Source organism: Scomber scombrus, chromosome 6 (genome assembly GCF_963691925.1).
Source record: "Scomber scombrus chromosome 6, fScoSco1.1, whole genome shotgun sequence".
Classification (NCBI taxonomy): Eukaryota; Metazoa; Chordata; class Actinopteri; order Scombriformes; family Scombridae; genus Scomber; species Scomber scombrus.
In genome coordinates, this window is record NC_084975.1 from 13913741 (window position 1) to 13934415 (window position 20675).

At 38.7% G+C, this 20675-nt stretch overlaps 1 protein-coding gene across 3 annotated transcripts; it reads left to right on the forward strand.

Annotated features, from left to right (window-relative positions):
* The first annotated feature begins 2969 nt into the window (after positions 1–2969).
* On the forward strand, positions 2970–14629 carry rhcgb (Rh family, C glycoprotein b). 3 transcript variants are annotated; one of them, XM_062420075.1, is made up of 11 exons: positions 2970–3192; positions 5383–5575; positions 6184–6334; positions 7020–7167; positions 7317–7483; positions 7780–7917; positions 8520–8656; positions 8858–8982; positions 9937–10010; positions 10607–10674; positions 14440–14629. In XM_062420075.1, the coding sequence occupies exons 1-11, from the start codon at positions 2970–2972 to the stop codon at positions 14627–14629; spliced, it is 1614 nt and encodes a 537-aa protein (XP_062276059.1). The 3 variants fall into 3 exon arrangements, with proteins under 3 accessions (XP_062276059.1, XP_062276061.1, XP_062276060.1); XM_062420077.1 differs by having other exon boundaries at positions 10607–10659; positions 14526–14550; XM_062420076.1 differs by lacking the exon at positions 14440–14629 and adding an exon at positions 11365–11398.
* The last annotated feature ends 6046 nt before the right edge of the window (positions 14630–20675 follow it).

A 20675-nucleotide genomic window follows, 5' to 3' on the forward strand; every position in this document is an offset into this window, starting at 1 on the left:
AACTGGTGCAGTGATCTATATGTTCAATTGCTGACAGGCTCATTTTCCCCATTGAGCTGATATATATGATTATAGAGATATTATAAAGATATTTTCTCTTTGATATTTTTGGACAGTCCCTTGTCCAGGACATTTGACTTTTTGAATCACTTGGATAAAATCTTACTTGGTAACAAAAAATGCACACGAATGACATCTTGGTTTCATCTTAAGGTGAAGGTTACACTTGTCTGTGCAATTTACTTTGAATGTCTCGTATTGTGGTTGGAAGTCACATCTTGTGAGACACAGGTTTGTAGTTTGGGAAAGAAAAGACACTAATGGGCTTGATGGAGTCAAATTGAGGTTATCTGTGCTGTCATGTCCAAAGGGAGTCACCCTCATGGCCGTCATGTTAGAGCCAGTCAGAAGTCTGATCGCTTCCAGGACACCCCTGTGTACACTGTTTAAAGGCCACAAATATTATTCACACTGCTCCTGTTGAGTAAATAATGTGAACTCCACAGTCACAATGTGCTTTAGTCTCACGTGTGTGTAAAATGCATTTATTATACATGCACTGATTATGACATTTGTGAACAATTAAGGGTTTGACTACTTTACATTGAACTCAAAATGCTGGAACCTCCATTCTTTATTATAAATATATTTATGTTGGATTTGGTCAAGAGTGAAAATTACACCTTGCAGTGAGCAGTTAACCTTCCAACAGATATATGCCCCGAGTAACATTAAGAGGTTTTATTGGAAAAAAATCTGACATAATATTTTCCTTTAGTGTGAAACATTATGGTGACTGCTGCATGAGGTTCACATTACATAATTTCTAAGTACTTAGGAACTGAGATATACAATGTATATATATATATATGATTAATTTCATAATTTGATTTATTTTGTTGGATTGTTGTAATTGTTAACAGCAGGCCCTACCTCATAGTTCATGGTTATAACTTTTAATTGCTTTTTCTTTTCTTTTCTTTTTCCAGAACTTGAGCTCACTTGTCATCACAGTTCCTTTTGAGGATAGAGAAGTAATTTCCATGTGCTGAAGTTTTTGCTCAAGTCTTGTTTGATTGACCCTCCTAACACAACAGGTTGGTCAAGATCATGCTAACAATTTACAGTTTACAGCCCATGTGTGTGAACATTCACCCTCTTTACCATGTCAGAGTTACGTAGAGCAAACTGAACTGAAAACATTTGCTGTTGCTGTTACATAATCAAAGTGAAGGCGAAGAAAGTGACAGAAACTTCAAGACAGGTTAGACAGCTAAGAACACTTACAGCAGACAGTGTACAATATGTGTATGAACAAAGATCATTTACATGGATGCAACCCTTTTTTAAAGCTGTTTCTACATGATGCTACAAAGATGCTCTCCCGTGTAACACAGACTTTTCCTGTTTTAATCACAACACAATACTTAATTATGCACAAATATGTTTTCTGGATTCTTTGGGCACTTAAAAATGAAAATAATCAAATGATGTACAAGTACAATATTTATGTTATAATTTGCTGGTGCAAAAGCGCAGAAAGAACTAGTGGCCTGTTTCTCAACCTTGAGCCCTGCGGCAATGTTGGTTGACTGAGTCAAACCTGTCATGCATCACCTTGTAGGGCCCAGCATGGGTACACATTATTTACAGTTAATGGTTCACATGAGCAGCCTCGTGCAGAGAAGATGAAAACATCACCTTCAACCCCACCCACAGTCTACTGCTGCATTGTACAATTCTATGTAAGTAAATATGGTCTGTTGAAAAACAGGTTTTCAGGAATATTCATATATACAATATAGCTGCTAGTGGCAGCGAGTTGGTTCAAATCTCTTTGTGCTTTACAGAAGGAAGCAGTTCAGTTGTCCAAAATGTAAGCGATTAAGATGATCAGCAATAAGTGTGTTTCAGGCTTCACAAAGGTGAGCACTTAAGCTAGTTTAATTATGTTTAAGGAAGGAGTGAGATCGATTACACACTTGTTTATCCATCACAAAACTTGCAAAATTTAAAAAATTGCACACTTAAAGTTTTGCCATTTGTCCCCTCTTAATCGGATCTGAACGAATATGTATCTTCTGGAGATAGCGCAGGATGTCTCCAGTGAGTTTAATCAGGATTTCTTTCAGATTACACCAATTTTGGTGAAATTGTGTCCACCGGGTTTTCAGATATACATCAGTGGCATTTGTGGCACGCCCTATAGGTTGGGCTCAAAATGCTTTGGTAGACCTATTTTTCAATCATGGACTTAAGTTATGTACAATGTTTAATATGACAAATGTTTAATGAGTAATGTCCAATATTCTTTCTTATTTTAGAGCATTGAGCTGCACTTGCAATTTCAAGTTAATCGGACTTATGGTGTGAGAGTCATGGCCTTTCCAAATTGAATTTTTGGGCCTTAATTATAGCGCCACATTCTGGCCAATTGGCCTCACAATTTTTGGGAAGCACATCATTTCCAGTTATTGGGTCAAGCTTCATGGTTTTTGGTCATTCTAGTTAATGGCAACAACAAATAACAATAAACATAGAAGGGTTCTAACCACTTTTGGGTTTGAACCTGAATAATCCCTCTAGTTTTTGTTGTTTAGTATGCAACCTTGTGTAACTTAATCTAGTATATTCTGGTTGATCAGAAAATGAAGCATGTTCGTTTTTAAGCTAAAATATCCCACACATCAAGAATCCAACGATTGGAGCTACTTGCTAACTGAGCATGTCACCACCTGAAAAGAGTTTTCATTTTCCTACTGCTATAGCAGAGGGAGTGACAGTGGGAGTGTCCTGGTATTAGAGTAGAAGCCCATCTTTACTCATCTTCAGTTGTGCTTAAGATGCTCAGGGCCTTTGAAGTGTCAGTCACTTTTTCAGGGGACAGCTCAGGTGAATAATTCAGCTGTTGAAGGCTATCATACGACTAAAAATTGTTTTTAAAGGAATAAAAAAACCAAGCAAAAACAATGGGCTGTGTTCAAAGCTTCAGGGAAATCTGTGACCGACAGAAAAATACTAATGTTCGTTTTAGTCTTCCGGCAGTTTGCTTTGTGTGGCAAACAGCCATGATCATCTTGTTCGGGATTTTTATTCGTTACAATGAGGAATCCAGTCCACGGTGGAAAGAGTACAGGAGAGAGAAAAACATATCGAGTGACATTGAAAATGACTTCTACTTCAGATATCCAAGTAAGTGAGTTCATCTTGATCCTTTTTTATTTTCATAGATATATTTTTTTCAAAATGTCTAATTGCTGTACCTCATCATTCTTATATCTTACTTGTAAATCCAGCCACTCTTACATCTTTACAACTTTTACAGTATATCTTATGTTTTTTAAATATATGTTAATCTTTTTGTATCTGTATATATGTTTTCCACATTATTCTTTGTAAATATGACAGTAAATTGTTTATTTTCATTGTAGTAAAACACATTTCTACTTGAGTTACTGAGCTGATGACTGCTCCAACATTGCTGACCAGGATCAGACACCCACTGGTGCATATTTCCCTCAAGGTTTGAGTCCCCTCAGGATTTCCCTCCAGTCTAACTATAGCTGCCAATTCAACACTCTTTATGTAAATAAAAAACATATTTTGGTTTTATACACTTTATATGTTCATATATTGTCTGCAATATTGTGTGTGTGTGTGTGTGTGTGTGTATGAGTGCTTATATGGGTGTGGTTGTACACTTCCCAACCAACCCACGGTATCAGTGTCAGGCTATCATGAAGCCATCTAAGGTATGGTGTTGAATGTCAGATGATAAATGGATGTCCTGACACTGTTTGTTGTCTGAGACCAATAAGACCTCATCCTAAAGTCATGGGACTTTATTTCAATGCCCACCATCAGTGTTAATTGGAAGACAGTCTGACATGTCTGAAGTCTTTGTTGTTTGTGAGGCTGTGAAACATTTATCCATTCTGATGTGATACAGCGTTTTGTACAGTGGGTAGTTAGTGATAAAATTCTTTTCACTATAATGTTTCACACTGCTGTGTGAACCTGTTGTGCCTGCAGATATGTGAGACGGTTACAGAGTAATGTTGTAAATTATACTGATGCTGGTATCAGAGTAGTGTCGTTTGATGGCTGAAACGGATATTAAGGATCCACCTGTTTCAAAATATGGTTAGTAAGTTTTAATTCTTTGCAAGATCCATTTCTTAGTTGCTTCTCTGTCTTTTGTGTGTGTGTTTATTACAGTTATTGTTTGAGCAATTAGTATCATATTTGAGCTTCAAGGTTCATTCTTGACCTTGTTAACAGCAGCTTGACTTAAAAAATTCTCAACACAAAGTCCACTTAATGTTTTGGGAGCTTTAAGTCACATCTTGGGGCCATTTCCGCAAGTGAATTTGCTTAGTTGTCATGGAAACATATCAATTATCATTATATTAGCATTATTATATGTATACCTGTGTCTGCATGGGTGTAAAATATATTTGTTTATGAGATATTTTTAGTTTCTGTAAGACACAGGAAATTATAACTGTGTAAGCACCCTGACATTGCGCTGTCATCATAAAATATCAACATCTCATCAGTGTGCAACAGTAAATACACACTGTAACGTCCTTGAGTCAGGTGATTTCCCCTTTTTCTTCCAATATGCCCTCAAGTCTTACTTAACTGTGAAACTTTCTATATACAGTTTCTCACTGGTGTATCAGTTCACTCATAAGAGTGTTTTTTATTTTTATTTCAAATGAGTTAATAACCTGATTTCTCATTAACAATATTTAAATGACATTGAACTGACATTATATATAACATTATGATGTTTTTATGTATTATGTACTGTCCTATATATTTTTTCTTTTATATTGACAGGCAAAAATATGTCTAATGAGATAAGAATGGACTATAATATTGACACTCAGATACTGTATGCTGGTTGGGCTCAAATATGCTCTTGTAAGCCATGTAATGTCATGACAAACACACAGCATAATCAGATCACAAGAAAATTCCCAAATACAGTAAGATGACTGAGAAAAGAATTGAAACAAAACAAGTAATGGAAACATTATTTTTACTGCATCTCTTAAAGACTGGACCCATTAAAATGTAACTATTAAAACTTTTCTCAGTTCCAAACTCTTTATTTTATGCTGTTAATTTATCGCCTTGAATTTGAGCAGACCCTACACTAGGAGGCGTGTACCCCTGTGATAGACAGTTTGCCAGTGCTAACACAGATGGACATTTGTGTGTTCACACTGACAACATGCAAACTCCAAATAGAAAGTGCTAACCTTTAATCCTTCTTTGCAGTGAATAATTCAATCTGATGCTGCTCCTTATTACCTTTCCCCTTTTTCTACGCACCATCCCAAAACCAATAACCCTGCGCCACCTTTGCTTTAGGTTTCCAGGATGTCCATGTTATGATCTTTGTTGGATTTGGCTTCCTGATGACCTTTCTGAAGCGGTACAGCTTCGGAGCCGTGGGTTTCAACTTCCTCATCGCAGCCTTCGGCCTCCAATGGGCACTGTTAATGCAGGGCTGGTTCCACTCCCTGGATTACACTGATGGGAAGATCAAAATCGGAATTGAAAAGTAAGTAGCCAGTTGTATTCTCAAAGTACAGTGTAAAGCAGAAACTGATGGCTCAGTGTAAATGAGGTCACATCTATGAAAAGCAATTGATGATATTCATCTCTGATTATTTTGTTTAATTACTGGGAAACATGCCTTAAGGGAATACCTTTTCAGCTGCAAGGTCCCCATAGAGAAAAACATGTCGATGTAGGTAAACCAGTCTGACACTAAATCATTAAGATCTCGCCATGCTCTTAAGATTTAATGTTTATAGACTCAGGGGCTGGAAGGTAAACAGAAACTCATGCTGATGAGAAATGATGGTACTGTTGAAGTGCTGCTAGGTTACTTTGTGTCAACAGATATACCTGTACTTCTGTGTGTTTATATGAGCTTGAATAGCATAGAGAATAGAGAATAGCTTTCTCTAGTTAAATTTATCATATGCTCAAAACAATGTATATAACTGCAGCCTTATTTGGATTGTTTAATAAGTGCATGCTACTCAGACTGTTACATCCACTGACTTCTCCTGGCCAGGTTGTAACACAGACTAAATCTTGGGCAATACAAATCACAATCGCATATTTACTCATTTATCGTGACTTCTTTTTTTGCCTCCTCAGCCTGATCAATGCAGATTTCTGTGTGGCTGGCTGCTTGATTGCCTACGGGGCAGTGCTGGGTAAAGTCAGTCCAGTCCAGCTGTTGGTCCTGACTCTGTTTGGGATCACATTGTTTGCTGTAGAGGAATATATTATCCTAGATCTCATACATGTAAGTTGGAGCCATTAATAGCTTTGGTTTTGATATCCTTTTCTTTGACTATATATTCAGCTGTATCATTAAACAATCTCATGTCATCGAAGGTGTTATTACAGTTTATCAAACATGCCCTCTTTAAACTGGATGAGGTATATCTTACAGTGATATGGGTATTTTTGGTCTCATAGTATTACCTTCATTAAAAAAAAATCAGAGGTGTACTGTATTCCCTTTTTAAGTTTTATAATTTATACTGCCTTGAAACTTTTTAAGTGGACTAACAACAGCCTGGTAACCACATAGTATAACTCAGACTAACCAGTTTTCTCCCTCTTGTGGGAGTCAATTCAGAATATGCTTCCTCTGTTTGAAAGTAAAAAGAAAAGTGGGGGGGAAAAAATAAAATAGCTATTTATTCAACTAATGAAAAGCTAAAATAAAATCCCTTTAAAAAAAACAATCATTAGAGAATTGACAGCATGTGTTCACTAAATATGGATAGGATTTGTATTTGTGTATTTGTTTTGATAAGATTGGATTATTTTTCCTCTGTTTTTTCAGTATTCATATCAAAACTAGCATATTCCTACATCAATAAATAAAAATGCCCTTCTCCAGGAATAATCATAACTCTACTACCAGCGACCTCCAACAAACATCTCATAATACTCTAACAGCCTCATTTTCCTTCATGAAGGCCAGAGATGCTGGAGGCTCCATGGTGATCCACACATTTGGAGGTTATTATGGTCTTGCCATCTCGTGGATGCTCTATCGACCAAACCTGGACCAGAGCGGTCGTCTGCAGGGTTCCGTCTACCACTCGGATGTCTTTGCAATGATTGGTGGGCATGATTCACTACACAAGTGCACACAGTAATACTTAGAGAGGCTTTTGATTGTTTTTGATTTTCTTACTTTGACAACCAACTCCAACACTTCCTATTATTTTGGTGGACCTTTCACATCTATCTCCACTCTGCTTTCTGCGTAGGCACTCTCTTCCTGTGGATGTTCTGGCCAAGTTTCAACTCAGCCATCACAGACCACGGGGACGGGCAGCACAGAGCAGCCATAAACACCTACCTGGCTTTGGCTTCTACTGTACTCACCACTGTCGCCATTTCCAGCCTCTTCCAGAAGCATGGAAAACTAGACATGGTAATGAACAGCAGTGTTTCTTTCGCATGTCAATCAAGTGAAGCTGTTACACATAGATGTAATGAAAGTAGGTGTGTATATGTATATTTTTGACAGTACATGTTATGCTGAATAAATCACCTAGTCAAACATGACATGCATGATTTTTTGCCCCACCTGAACTAACTCAAACTAACGTATCATCTGTTTCACCTAATATACTATATATATTTAACACATCATTTTGCAAATAGTTACTAAACTAATACACAGGATTTTCTTAGCACATGATACATGTTCCTGCTTGTGTCTCTCAGGTTCACATCCAGAACTCCACTCTTGCTGGAGGTGTTGCAGTGGGAACTGCAGCAGAATTTATGCTGATGCCCTACGGGTCTCTTATCGTAGGATTCTGCTGTGGTATCATCTCCACATTGGGATATATCTACATCTCGGTATTTCTCTGGTTTCATTGTGATCTATTATGAATAAGTTTATTTTTTGTAATTATATTAAAACAAACCTTTTCCTATATATACAAAACATGATAAAGCACTATACTTTGTGCAATTTAAGGAAATAGAATTACCTACAAGCAAAGTAAAAAAAATGGCTTGCTGAGACAAAAATATAAACACCATGTATCAGTAATTATAACATAAATGGTGTAGCACATTACTATTGAAATAACATATTATATGTCATATAATATGTCATTAGTTTTAAATATTCAGCCCAAACCGGCTTTGTCATCTGAATAAGTTTCTTTATTAATTTCTGCATTCAGCTCTTGTGTCTAAAGCTAAAAAAATGAACACTTCTACTTCTACTTGACAAAAAATTTTCTTTTTTGAAAAATTTGGTGATAGATCCTATTTTTCTCTTATGAATTATAGTTAATACGTTAACTTCTTAAGCCGGGAAGGTGTTTTATTGCTTTGTTCTGTCCGTTGATTATCTGTATCTTCTAACGCAATATTCAAGCCAGCTAAACTATGCTAAGCTTGAAATATTTTTCTAGCAAGAACCACTGATCAAACTGATATTTCTGTCTCAGCCCTTCATGGAGAAGTACCTCAAGATCCAGGACACATGTGGAATTCACAACCTCCATGCCTTGCCAGGAGTCATAGGTGGCATTGTGGGAGCCATTACTGCTGCAGCTGCATCAGAGTCAGTTTATGGTCATGAAGGGTGAGTGCTCCTTCCTTCCAAAAGAGGCAGATGTTGACAAGAGATCAAGGGGTAGCTTTGACATTCTGAATTAAATGAGTAGAAGATTATCAACCATTTAAGGAACAGAGAAAAAAAGTATTGTATAGTAATATTTGTTTTCATGTGGCCATTTGTCACATTAGAGCAATTTTTAACATTCCTCTTTTTTTCGGATTAAAGGCTGCTTAACACCTTTGACTTTGAGGGCGAATTCAAAGACATGGTACCCACACGGCAGGGTGGTCACCAGGCTGCGGGCATGTGTGTGGCTATCTGCTTTGGTGTAGGTGGAGGCATCATTGTTGGTAAGTGAAATGTAGGAAAGTTGTTGGACTGTAAAAGCTGACTAACAGGATGGACATTCACACTGGTCAGAATGCTATTGACAGGACCCGGGTATTCATTCACTGCACTTTATTAACTGAAGTTGAAGGCACAACAATGCAAACAGAAAATGAAAGCATAGAGTTTAGGGCAAATATTTACAGTAACTATGAAAGAGGAATATGAATATGAATGCACATGAACACTTCAAATCCACACAGGATTAGACAGAGTGCAACTAGAAGTGTGTATATCTGGGTCCACAAGGCTTGCATCTTCCCACTAGAAAAACTCTCACAGTACTCATGATAATAATAATAATAGTTTATCATAGTGCTGCTGCTTGTCATTTAATTGCTTTAGCTCCAGTGTTGCTTGCTAAGCTGCTTGAATTTGGGGTAAATCACCTGAGGAAGTGCACTGTTCCGCCACCCCATCAACAGGGTTACTGCATCAGGGTCAGCTAGACTGGAGGACACATACTCCATTGGGTTTTGTGTTAAGAATATGCTTGATAAATTTTGTTTGACCAATTGGTCTTTTACGTCTTTGCTGAGGTTGGCTTAGGTATGTCTCAACTCTTCCTACCCAGCCTTGAAGTTTGTACCCTGATCTGAGTACAGTTCTGCAGGGGTTACTCAGTGGGCAATTAATGTCCTTAGCACCATGAGAAATGAGTCCATGTTAACGTTCATCAGATCAACTAGGTGCACACTATGAGTTGTAAGGCACTTAAAGACATTTCCACATCTCTTTAAATTGTGTATGCCAATATTGATGAGGAATGGCCTGAAGCAATTCATTCCTGTAGAGTATCTCTCCAGTCTGAGCAGATACCAGAAAATACATGTATGTAAATAGCTGAGATGTTGCACATCTATGTTTGAATAAGATGGGTGTGTACTGGGATAATGATCTGTTTGTACTCTTTGCAGGCTGTATCCTAAGATTACCGATCTGGGGAGATCCTGCTGATGACAACTGCTTTGACGATGAGTGCTACTGGGAGGTGAGTGACAAATCTTTTATTCAGTTGTAACAAAAATATCAATATCAGGTCACTATTTCGTGTTTCTTCCCACAGCTTCCTTTTGATGCAGCATTTCGCAAGTTCATTTAACTTGTGATCTTAAGCAAACAACAGGCTGAATTCTCGAGATAAGATAATTTATCACGAGTGGAGAAGTCTTCTCCTCTTCATATCTGATGACTCAACTATTTTGATAAGCACAAAAATCCTTCAGGTGGCTCTTAAGGACAACCCACTTTCATTTCTATCATTAAGTCTAATAAAATGAAAATGCTTGAAAGGTATCAAGCTGTGTCACATATGTCATTAATAAAGATGATTGATCTGAAATGTTCATCTTAAATCAGTTGGTACAGTTGTCAAGATGCCATCTGTGTATGCTGGCATAGCACTCCTGATATTTGATAAACAATCTTTTGTTTTCTCATGATAATGGGTAGATCTCGGATCTCGTTACCTCAAGATATCAATGCTTATTTTGAAAAAATCATAATTGCAAGAAATTGCAACTGCTAGTTCTCTGCTTCTGTAGTTCTCCCCTTTAATCATAATGTTTAAACTCTGATTGTCCACAGGTGCCTCAGGAGGAGGCAGACATCCCACCAGTCCTGCAGTACAACAACCACATGCAGAACAAAGATGTGTAAGTATCTGTTTAGTTTATATGGCAACAGCGCAAGAGCGTCATGGAAATATGCTTTTCTCATACCAAACAAGCAATGCAGGTAGTGTCTTTATTGTTGGGAGATGTGTTGGCTTCAATATCCTCTTGGTGGCAGCAGATCCCAAGTTGGGGTAGCTCAATGTGACTGCCTGTAATTCCTGCCCTTTGTTGGGAATATCTATTCACAGTGTTGAATACAGTATGAATCCTCAGTGAGGATGTGGCTGCAGACAGAATGGCACCACTGCCACAGAGGCCTGCATGGTTCCTGTCACTCAGTGTGGGCTAGATTATGAAATGCTGATGCACACTCTGTGCTCTGTGCTTCCAAGCGAAGCTCACATGTGCTGTTTGTTGATAGGGGTTTTATCCAGAACTGTTCCCATGTGCAGCTCTACAAGGTGACCTTGGAGTTGGACAAGTCATGTTTACCGTGGAGATGAAAGTGATACTATCAGTAAAAAACTGAATGGTGGCATCCATGGGATTTTATATTTTAGTGAATGACAACACAGGCATCACAAACCAAATATCAGTGAATAAAAAGTTTTTTTTAATGCTGCCTGTAATTTATCAGAACCTTTGGCATGATGCTTATTTAGGAACACTTGAATTTTAAACATTTGAAATATGTTTGCTCCAATTTATGTCATTTTCACTTTTTTGCAGAGTGGAGTCAAATTTCACCATGGAGCAGAACTGATGCAAGGCCTCAAGTATCTTGTCTTCATCACACCTGCTTTTTTCCCCTTTTTTCTCCTGTGCTGGATAGAAATATTAATTTAATACAATTATTCCACACCAGTGAAAACCAGTAATTATCCATGCAGAGAGTAAACATCTATTAAAAGGTTATTTAGCCTAGAATTTAAACTGGAATTAGATCATTTCTCTTTTCCAAGATTTAAGATTAAAAATCAACTGAAGTTCAATCAAATAGTTTAATTGAATATTTTGATTAAATAACAAATAAAGTGACATCATCGTTCCTCATTCTTGCATTGACAAACAGTTGAATTTATTTGGTGAAATCGTCCCATCCAGAACTTTCACACAGAAAAGAAGATTTTGTTTCTCATTGCAGGACTAAAAGAAATGATATCATAACATGAGCGATAGAAATATTGACACTGTTATATATATATATTTGATTCCGATCCATTTGTTTTCATTTGATATGTGTTTGCACTTTATGGATTTTCAGCTGTAGCTTTCATGTCTTTGTTTTTCCTGATTTAAATCCTCAGATGAAATCAGAAGCAAATACACTTTTAGGCAAATAGACTTTTAGGCAAGTCAAAGCTGTTATTTAAATTATTACACATATTTGTATCTTTCATGTATTTTATTAGATACTACATTAAAAACATAAATAATTTGATGTGTCTTCATGGAGAACTTTTACACTGAGATGTAATGAGAGTCATGTTACTGATTGTGAATTTTGAAAGTAAGAACTTTGATATTTGTTTTGAACTATTCTCTGACATAAAGGATTTTTTTATTCACATGATCAAACTGAAAAAAATAATACTCTAAAAAATAAAAATGAACTAAAACTAAAAATAAATGGATATTTGTACATTCTGACACTGTACACAGTAGAGTATGTATTTTACTATTTTAAGAGGGAAAAATGTGTTGTGGTACAGAAAATGAATTGAAAAATATTAATAAAGTACACCAATTGCATAATATATTTTGTGTTTTTTCCAAACTAAATATTAAATCTTGTGTCAAAAACACAAGACTTATTTTAAAAATAGCCTAGAGGCATCATACATCCTTCAGTTAAGAGTCCTCCAGCGTCTTCTCTCCAGAGGGGTCAGACTGGGCGTAAAGGTCAAACCACATTGCTCTCCGGGGACACTTTGGTGACCCAAAACAAACTAGCGTCATCGTCATGACCACAGGTCAAAGGGTAGGAAGAGAGTAAGGTCATTGACAGGGCTGCACACATATGCTAGAGTCAATCACTTGACTGATAAAGAGGATTCCTGTGTATTCATACACCACTGTTTTGTAGTTTTTTACTCAATAGCCTTCTAGTAGACTGAACATGATGCCCAGTTTGTCAATAAATACACCTGATCTCATTGCACAGTGCACTTAATTTCTGTGCCTTCTGTGCATCATTTTCTGTTCATAATTTCCATATGCATGTTGTTCTGTCTACCTGGCTGCTGAGTTTCACTGTCTGAAGGCAGCAGCTCATGGTGGGAGGACTCATGATTCCCACACATGAGTAGCAGCGAGGAATCCTTCTCCACGTCCAGTCCCCTTGCTAACAAAGGCAGGCTTAGTGCTGTTTTCTTTTGTCATCAGTAACGTGTTTGAGTAAAGGAGGTAATGGTGCCACAAGTGCTCCAATTAAACGAGATGCAGCCCTGCTGGGAAGAAAGGCTCCCCCAGTGCCCTCGATACCCCACCACCACCGCCACCCCAATACATACACACACACTGGGCCCCCTTCTCATCCTACCCCCAGTTCCTGAACCAACTCTTCTCATGTTTATTCATCAGCCACTTAAATGGCAAATGCAGAGGCCTGTTAAAACTAAATCTGAATTATTTTACTTCATACCAGGCCTTCTCCTCTCTGGATGAGCGAGCCAGACCTTGTGGCATCATGACACCCATGTTTGAAAAAGTTCAGCTTCCTTCGGACTGAAACTGACCACAGATATGACTTCCACAGGGGAAAACACAAACTCTCCAAGGATAGTGGGGAGGGGGGGGGGGGGGGGGGGGGGGGACAGAGAGGCCACAGAGAAGGTGAGATGGAAAACTTGAGCAGGCAAGGGGGCATGAAAAGAGAACGAGGCCTCACTTTCATTGCTGATGACTGACTGCCTGCCATCCGGGCTCAATCATGATCTTTGATTGACAGGTTGGAGGGAATGCGAGGGTGGGAAAGAGGGTGCAGGACGATGGCTCAGAATGGAGGCTGCACAAAACATACTCCCATACAGGGGGGCCACAGAGACGCTCATTAACGATAAAGAACATGCCAGGAAAAGCATGATTTCTCTGCATGCCAGCAATGTTGTTTGTAGGTTGAGATTAGTTTGTAATCTTCTACACATTTCATTGTAAAATGTACCAGAAGGCCTAAAAACAACGTGGGAGGTCGTGTTAGAGCACCTGGTTCTGGCTATTTGGCTTTTTGTTCTTTTATTGTCACCACCATTCAGAGAAAACAATGTCATGTGTCTGCTGATGATTACGTGCCTGTTCATCTGATCGTCTTAATCTTGCAGTGTACAGATACAGATATGCATCTGTACTAAACCTTCACTGAATCCACTTTACAGTTGCGAGGATTTACTGCAGTTAAAGAAGTATTCAGGGATCCATGTTCACTCCCTTATAAAGAGAGCAATAAAAGCCCCTATTTAAAGCATCCACAAGTCCATAAAAGTGTTCATAAACTATTCAAGTCTTTACTCTTTTCTCTCTAATCTGCTCACGTTTTGTACAGCTTCAGTGTCCCTGAAAGGTTATTTCTCAGCAGGTGCACCTGACTTCCAAAACCTTTTTCTAGATATGGAGTGTTGCACATATTTCCCACAATCCATCCTGCCCTCCCCTTCCCTGCCTCCACCATTTTTTCCGCCCTTCTGTTCCCAACCTGCTGATGAACCTTCCAGCTCTGCCCGCCCCAGGTATCCCCAGGCCTCCCCAGGCCTCCCCACGCCACTAACTGTCCACAGAGGCTGCTTAAGTGTCCCTATCGGACCACAGCGGAGAGGAACAGCAGATTAACCATGATCCTATCCGCTCTCCGCTAGCCCCTTCATACGCTCCGTTACGCCAGCATTTAAAAGGAGGAGGGGACGCCATTCAGGCCCATGATATGAATCCCAGACGTACGGACAAGAACAGAGCTTTCACCCCCGTCTCACAGAAAAGACCCCTTTCTGGCACCCTCTAATTCTGGTTGCTACGGGCTTCTGGGGTTCAATGGTGGACTCCCGTTGTGAGGGGACAAAGCCTCTCAGTCATCCAGCCATGGTTGCTAGGGGAGGCAGAATGTATGGGGAGGGACGGGCTGCCGTTGTCCCAGACGAAATGTCTCTCTTAAGGCGGGCGAGATGTGGTGATTGACAGGTGGCTACACGCTCCACTGCAGATCACCAGGGAGGTCTGGGGGGCCTTATATCTGTGACCGTGTGTGTGTGTACTATGGCAGGTTATGTTAGTTGGCAGGGTGAACAGAGGGGATGGGCATATAGTAGCTTTCTGGAAATATGAAGGAGGCACTGTTTATTACCTGTAGAGGGAGCTGCTCCTGCTTTAATTGGATGTCCAACCTCCCTGTAATAATCTGCTGTGTTGGTCTTTACTCAAGGGCCTGGCTGACAGTGGAGGAAGAAGTACTCCAAACCTTTACCGAAAAGTAGGCTAATAAGCATAAAAATGTAGAGAAAAAAACACCTCTATAAGTAAAAATACTGTAGTCAAAATCCTACTTAAGTAAAAGTACAAAAGTTTGCTCATTGAAATGTACTCTAGTATCAAAAGTAAAAGTACACCTACAAATGAAACGTATAACTGCTAGTATATACATTATGACTATTAGATTCTTAATACTAATACACCCATGCATAGGCAGCATCTTTACTGTAATAGGTAGTCAAGGTGGAGCTACTTTTAACAAGAAAAATCTGAGGGGTCATAATGTGATTACAGTAATGGGGTTGGGGAAAAAGAAACTTCAAATTTATACTACATAAATGTATATTCATTTTAAAAAAAACGTTTCTCTTATCTTTGCTTTTTTGTAAAATGTTGGATTATTTGTGGCTTTGACACAGATATCAGGAAAAAATACATTTTAGAGGTTTAGTTTCTTTACAGAGTACAGACCATATGCTGTACAGAATTTTTTTAACATTGTAAATAAACAGCAATAATAGAATAATAACCATAGGAAGCAATAACGAAATATTAAAACTGAAATAAAATATAAAAAACTAAGAAAATACTCTAACTTTAAATATACGATTAGAGCCTGGTTATATGCTCGGTGCTGTTTAGTAGCTTCTAGCTTCTTTATAATTGCTTAGATAAGTGTTGAGAATAAAAATTGAGCATAACTATTGCGTCAATCAGTATGGCCTTTATACAGTATATACACAGGTATTTTATATTATACAGGTAAGTATTCAGATATCAATGTAAGATGTTGGATAATATTAAAAACAATGATAAAAAAATAGAGTTATTGTTGTGGTTAAAGAGTGGAAGCAGACAGTAACCCTACTGAATGAACAGAGATAAGAAATATAATGATTTCTATCAAATGGAAGTCATTGTAGTTTAAAGGATAAAGAAGATCATGACGCTTCACTGTCAGAAATAAAGATTAAATCTTTTGTGAAAGTGAGACTGACAGAGTGGATTGTAAATTAAAATGGGAACTTTGAGGCAGTGGGTTGGTGTTTATCTGCATCTATGGGGGGGTGTGTATGTGTTTACTATGATTGGGTTTTATTTTTATTTCTCAAATTCCATGTTTTTTTCAATTTTTTCTGTTAAATGTTTGTTTTATGTAAAGCACATTGAGTTGCCACTGTGTATGAAATGCGCTATATAAATAAAACTGCCTTGCCTTGCCTTGCCTTGCCTTGCCTATAGGATTAGTGGTATTCAGATTCTTTGTGTCTTCCCTCCTCCAGTCTGGGAACCATCAGCCCGCCAGTCTCTAGACATCAGCAGCCCCTCTTTCCCCCGCCAGGGCCACGGAGGTGAGTGGGAACAGACAGGATACAACATGGGGACCTAAAGGGGTTCACATACGACACTGTCTCCCCTCAGATAGACGTCTGGGACTGTCTGGGTTCTGCACTCCCAGACAGGGAGCCCTTCCACTAGTCAGATGTTGCCCACGCCCATCCACCCCCTCCCCTCCTTCTTCCCCTTGACCTTGACTCTCTGTCATCGTGGCCCTCCAGACAGTCGGGGGTCAGAGGCTAACACAGCAGTCACACATCAGACACGGTTCGAGTCCCCTGTGTCCATATAAATGCTGAATGGTAAATCACCCTAAAATCAGCCTGTTGGAATGTGCCTTTGAATTCCTGTAGAGATGGACCCAAAGACCCCAGCGAGGCCGTTAGATATTACTGAGTAGATATCAAAACCATTAAAACAAATGGTTGGATTTTACTGCATTTATTACCTCTTTCTGTCTGTGCAGGCATATGAGTTAAAAGTAAAAATGAAATAAAACACAATCCAAATTCATTTCTTTGTCAAAATTTCAACAGTGGTAAAAAACACATCTAAATGTTCTTTTGACATTAATAGAAACAGCTTGCAGCCGCAGTAAGTGCCATTTATGAGCAGCCATTCTGAACATTTTACCTTTCACCTTTGATGCACACTGTCTTCAGCCAATCACAGCCAAGCTACCAGCATGTCATGACAGATTTGTGAGAGAGGGGAACGGCTGTAGCCTCACGTGGCTTTTTGAAAAATGCCAACCCACACAGTGTGCAGCTCTGATGAGCCTCTCCATGGGTTGCTGTGAGCATGCGCAGGGTGCTGATTGTGTTCATCCCTCGTTCTCCCTCACACAATCTCTCTTTCATTCCTTCAACTCCTGCCTCTCATGTCTTCTCTGTTCAAATGAATATTCCCATCATTCCCTGTCTGTTCAGATATTTCCAAATCAGCTAATTTCTTAAGAATACATTTAGCAGTGTAATAGGGCAGCTCCCACAGTGTTTGACATTTTTGATTCAAGACCACAATCTTAAGAGTGATGCAGCACCGCAGGGCAGGACAAAGCCAGCAGTCACCTCAGAGGAGGTTTTCTTACCCGTAATGTTGTCCTCAGACATGGTGGATATGGACACATAAACATAAGTATGGTGACAAAAAGCACATAAACACACACATACACACATCAGGTCTGCTTTATACTGGACATAGACCAAGAAACTGAGTCCAATTGTCCAAAAAACTGAGTTTCCCTGCCTGTGCAGCACCTAATCTGTTTTTCCACAAAACCTCAACCTGCACATTGATTACTGCTTTTTTAAAAGGGAGAAATTTTCTTAAAAGGCTGTTGCTAGATTAGCGTGTGTACATGACATTTTGCATATTTTCTTTACATCAGCAATACATTAAAGAAATAACAGAGCCATTGGCACAAACAGTTACATAAAGCTAATAAAATTATGAAATAATGATTTCAATTATTTTATTTGAATTGTAATTTAAGCTTGAACCTTGCTCTTTTTATTTGACTATTTGAGAGTTAATCATCAGTTTTAAAAACTCCTTTATGTCACAAATGATTTAATGTGCCTTATAATTGGCATTTTCTCAAAAGTGTGATAGAATTTGCAATTTACATCGCAGCTCAAAAAAGCGAATATAATATATGCTAATTTAAAATTTTAGCTTTTCAGGTTGTTGCCCCCCCTCCCCCCTGCCTTTTATGGTTTGAACTGGCAGCAATGTTATCATACTGTTTTTTTCTGAATATCCTCAATGGATATGGTAATAGTTCGCACTCTTTTTTTCATTAAGAACTCACAAAACCTGACTTATATGTTTGCCAAGCCTACAAAAAAAAGGTCTGAATATTTTCTTTGTTTTGAATTTATATTATCACCTTCCTTTAAAAAAACAACAACAACCTGACAATCAATTATGTACCTTGTGGCCTGTAATAGAGCACATAGATTACACAGTGGTGAGGCTCAACAGTACATCACACCGGTTGTCCATTAACTGAATTACAGCCAGGAACGAGCTGCACTCACTAATTAGGGGAGGCTGTTTGGTTGTAAACGCTTATGTATTAGTCGTAAATGAAAAGAAGTCAATTAAGTTAGTTACAAGAGCAAAACAAATCTGTATTAGAAATAAAAATCTTTTACATAAAAAAGTCATATTTTTTCCATACAAATTATTGAAATCCATCTGATTATTGAACAAACCTTTTCTTAAAAAAATAAAAAATAAAAAAAGAATATTTTAAAATGATAACCTTGCTATATATCTAAAGATCATTGAATGAATATTATAGTGATATGTAGATAAAGTATCCCAGTAGTTTCTTGAGATTAAGTTACTATAAAGTCAAGACCAGAGGGCCACTAAAACCTTGACAGAAATATTACAGGGACAATTTTTTGTTTACTTACAGTTTTGATACTCAGTCTGTTTAGAGGATTGTAGGGGATTTTAAACAGGATTTTGTTTTGAGCCCAAGAAAGGTGTGTAAATGTTCATTTTGAAATGAAATGAGTTTGTTCATTTGTTCCAGGATCAGTTTCCACTTGGCGCTGTCCTTTCAGCACTGCTTTGTCCTGCTGGACTACGTGTGTGTGTTTGATAGACACAACACTTTTAGCTGATAGCAAAAACGAAGCAGATATTTGAGACAGATTAAGAAGTCCAAACTTTAACTACCTAAGAAATCTGAAATAGTTCCTTGGAGGAGGAACCAATTGATTATAAAGAGATGCAGACTCTTTGTAGGGAGATGGGGCCCCCTGTTGTTTCAAACCAGCTCCTCTAACTTCCCAAAGTGAAGGGGCCCAGAGGCAGGGGTGTGGAGTGTGTGCCTCCAGTAAATGGCTGCAGACCGACTCTTCTGAGGCGGTGGGCTGGGTGAGGAAGGAACTTGTAGGATACATTAAATCAGCCTGATTAGGAGTTTAGGCGAGGGCAAGGCTCAGGTCTGACTGAAAGGCTGACGGGCAGCCCTTGAGTGATACTATTCACATCCTTGGAGAAAGGTCAGTGTCAGAGGAGTTCACAGGCCCCATCTCCATTCTTATGCTAAAAGATCATACACATAGACTCACTCAGCAGCTAGAAAGGCATAAACAGCTCCTACAAACTTCCCTCCAAAAGGTTTGGAGTCCAGCGTCTTAGCTGGGAGGGTCTGCCTCTCTGTTTCTCTCTCTTGTAGCTTCTGAAGTGGAAATCGGTTCAGTGTGACATTATTGATCTGATAGTTTCTGGCAGGGTTTGTTAACAGCTTTACCACTGAATCAAAGTCTAAATAATGTTAAAATATCAAATTCTGTAAACAAGAAGACACGTAAGGCGTTCATTGTTTTTTTTTTTTGTTTTTTTTTTTGGGGGGGGGGGGGGGGGGGGGGGGGGTTCCTAAATCAGAGCTATAAATGATTTTTTAAAAGTGGATTTAAGATGTAATTCCATTCTGTTAAAATCTCCTATGAGATGAAGCTGCTGTTGTTATCCTCTTTTATTATCTGTTGTTACTTTTACTTTTTTGTAGTGACCATGTTTTATTAACCTCCTCCATATAGACTTCTCCACTACTTTTCCTGTCCATCTCAGAGTCCAGCGGTCACTGGGGAATAGCAGGAAATAGCCACTTAATTAGCGGCCCTTGACCTTTGGCTCTGGCTCAAACGGCTCCTGACCTTAGTATCTCTCCGGCTTGCATATTGTCCTCTGGGGACTGTCCAGATCATGACCCCTGACCCCTGCTGACCTGTAGGGACTTCACCAACAGGTCTCTGACCAGCTCACAAAACAATCATCAAGAAGCACTATTTACCCAAGCAGCTGATTCAGGCAATTACCTCTGCAGAGGGATGACAGGGTGTTAGCTGGTTTGGAGTTATCATGTAAGTTGTGGAGCTCTCTGTTTGTTTGCTGAGTAACATAAAGTAAACCACACATTTGTAGAGCATATAGGGTAAATCCAACAAAATATGAGACATTTTTAATGATTAAAATCACACCAGTGTAACATTTTTTAGGAAATCATTAGAACATTTGGGGCTTTCGTTCCACCCAGACTCTACAGAGGCTGATTTCACTAATTGGTTTCCATTCAACCAGAGAGGGGAACTAATCACCGAAATCAGCCGCTGTAGTGTTTGGATGGATTGAAAAACATGCTGGGCCTCCATGAAGGAGATCTCCAGTGTTACATGATTAAAAAACACAGTCTTTTTACACTTTGTTGACACATAAATTGT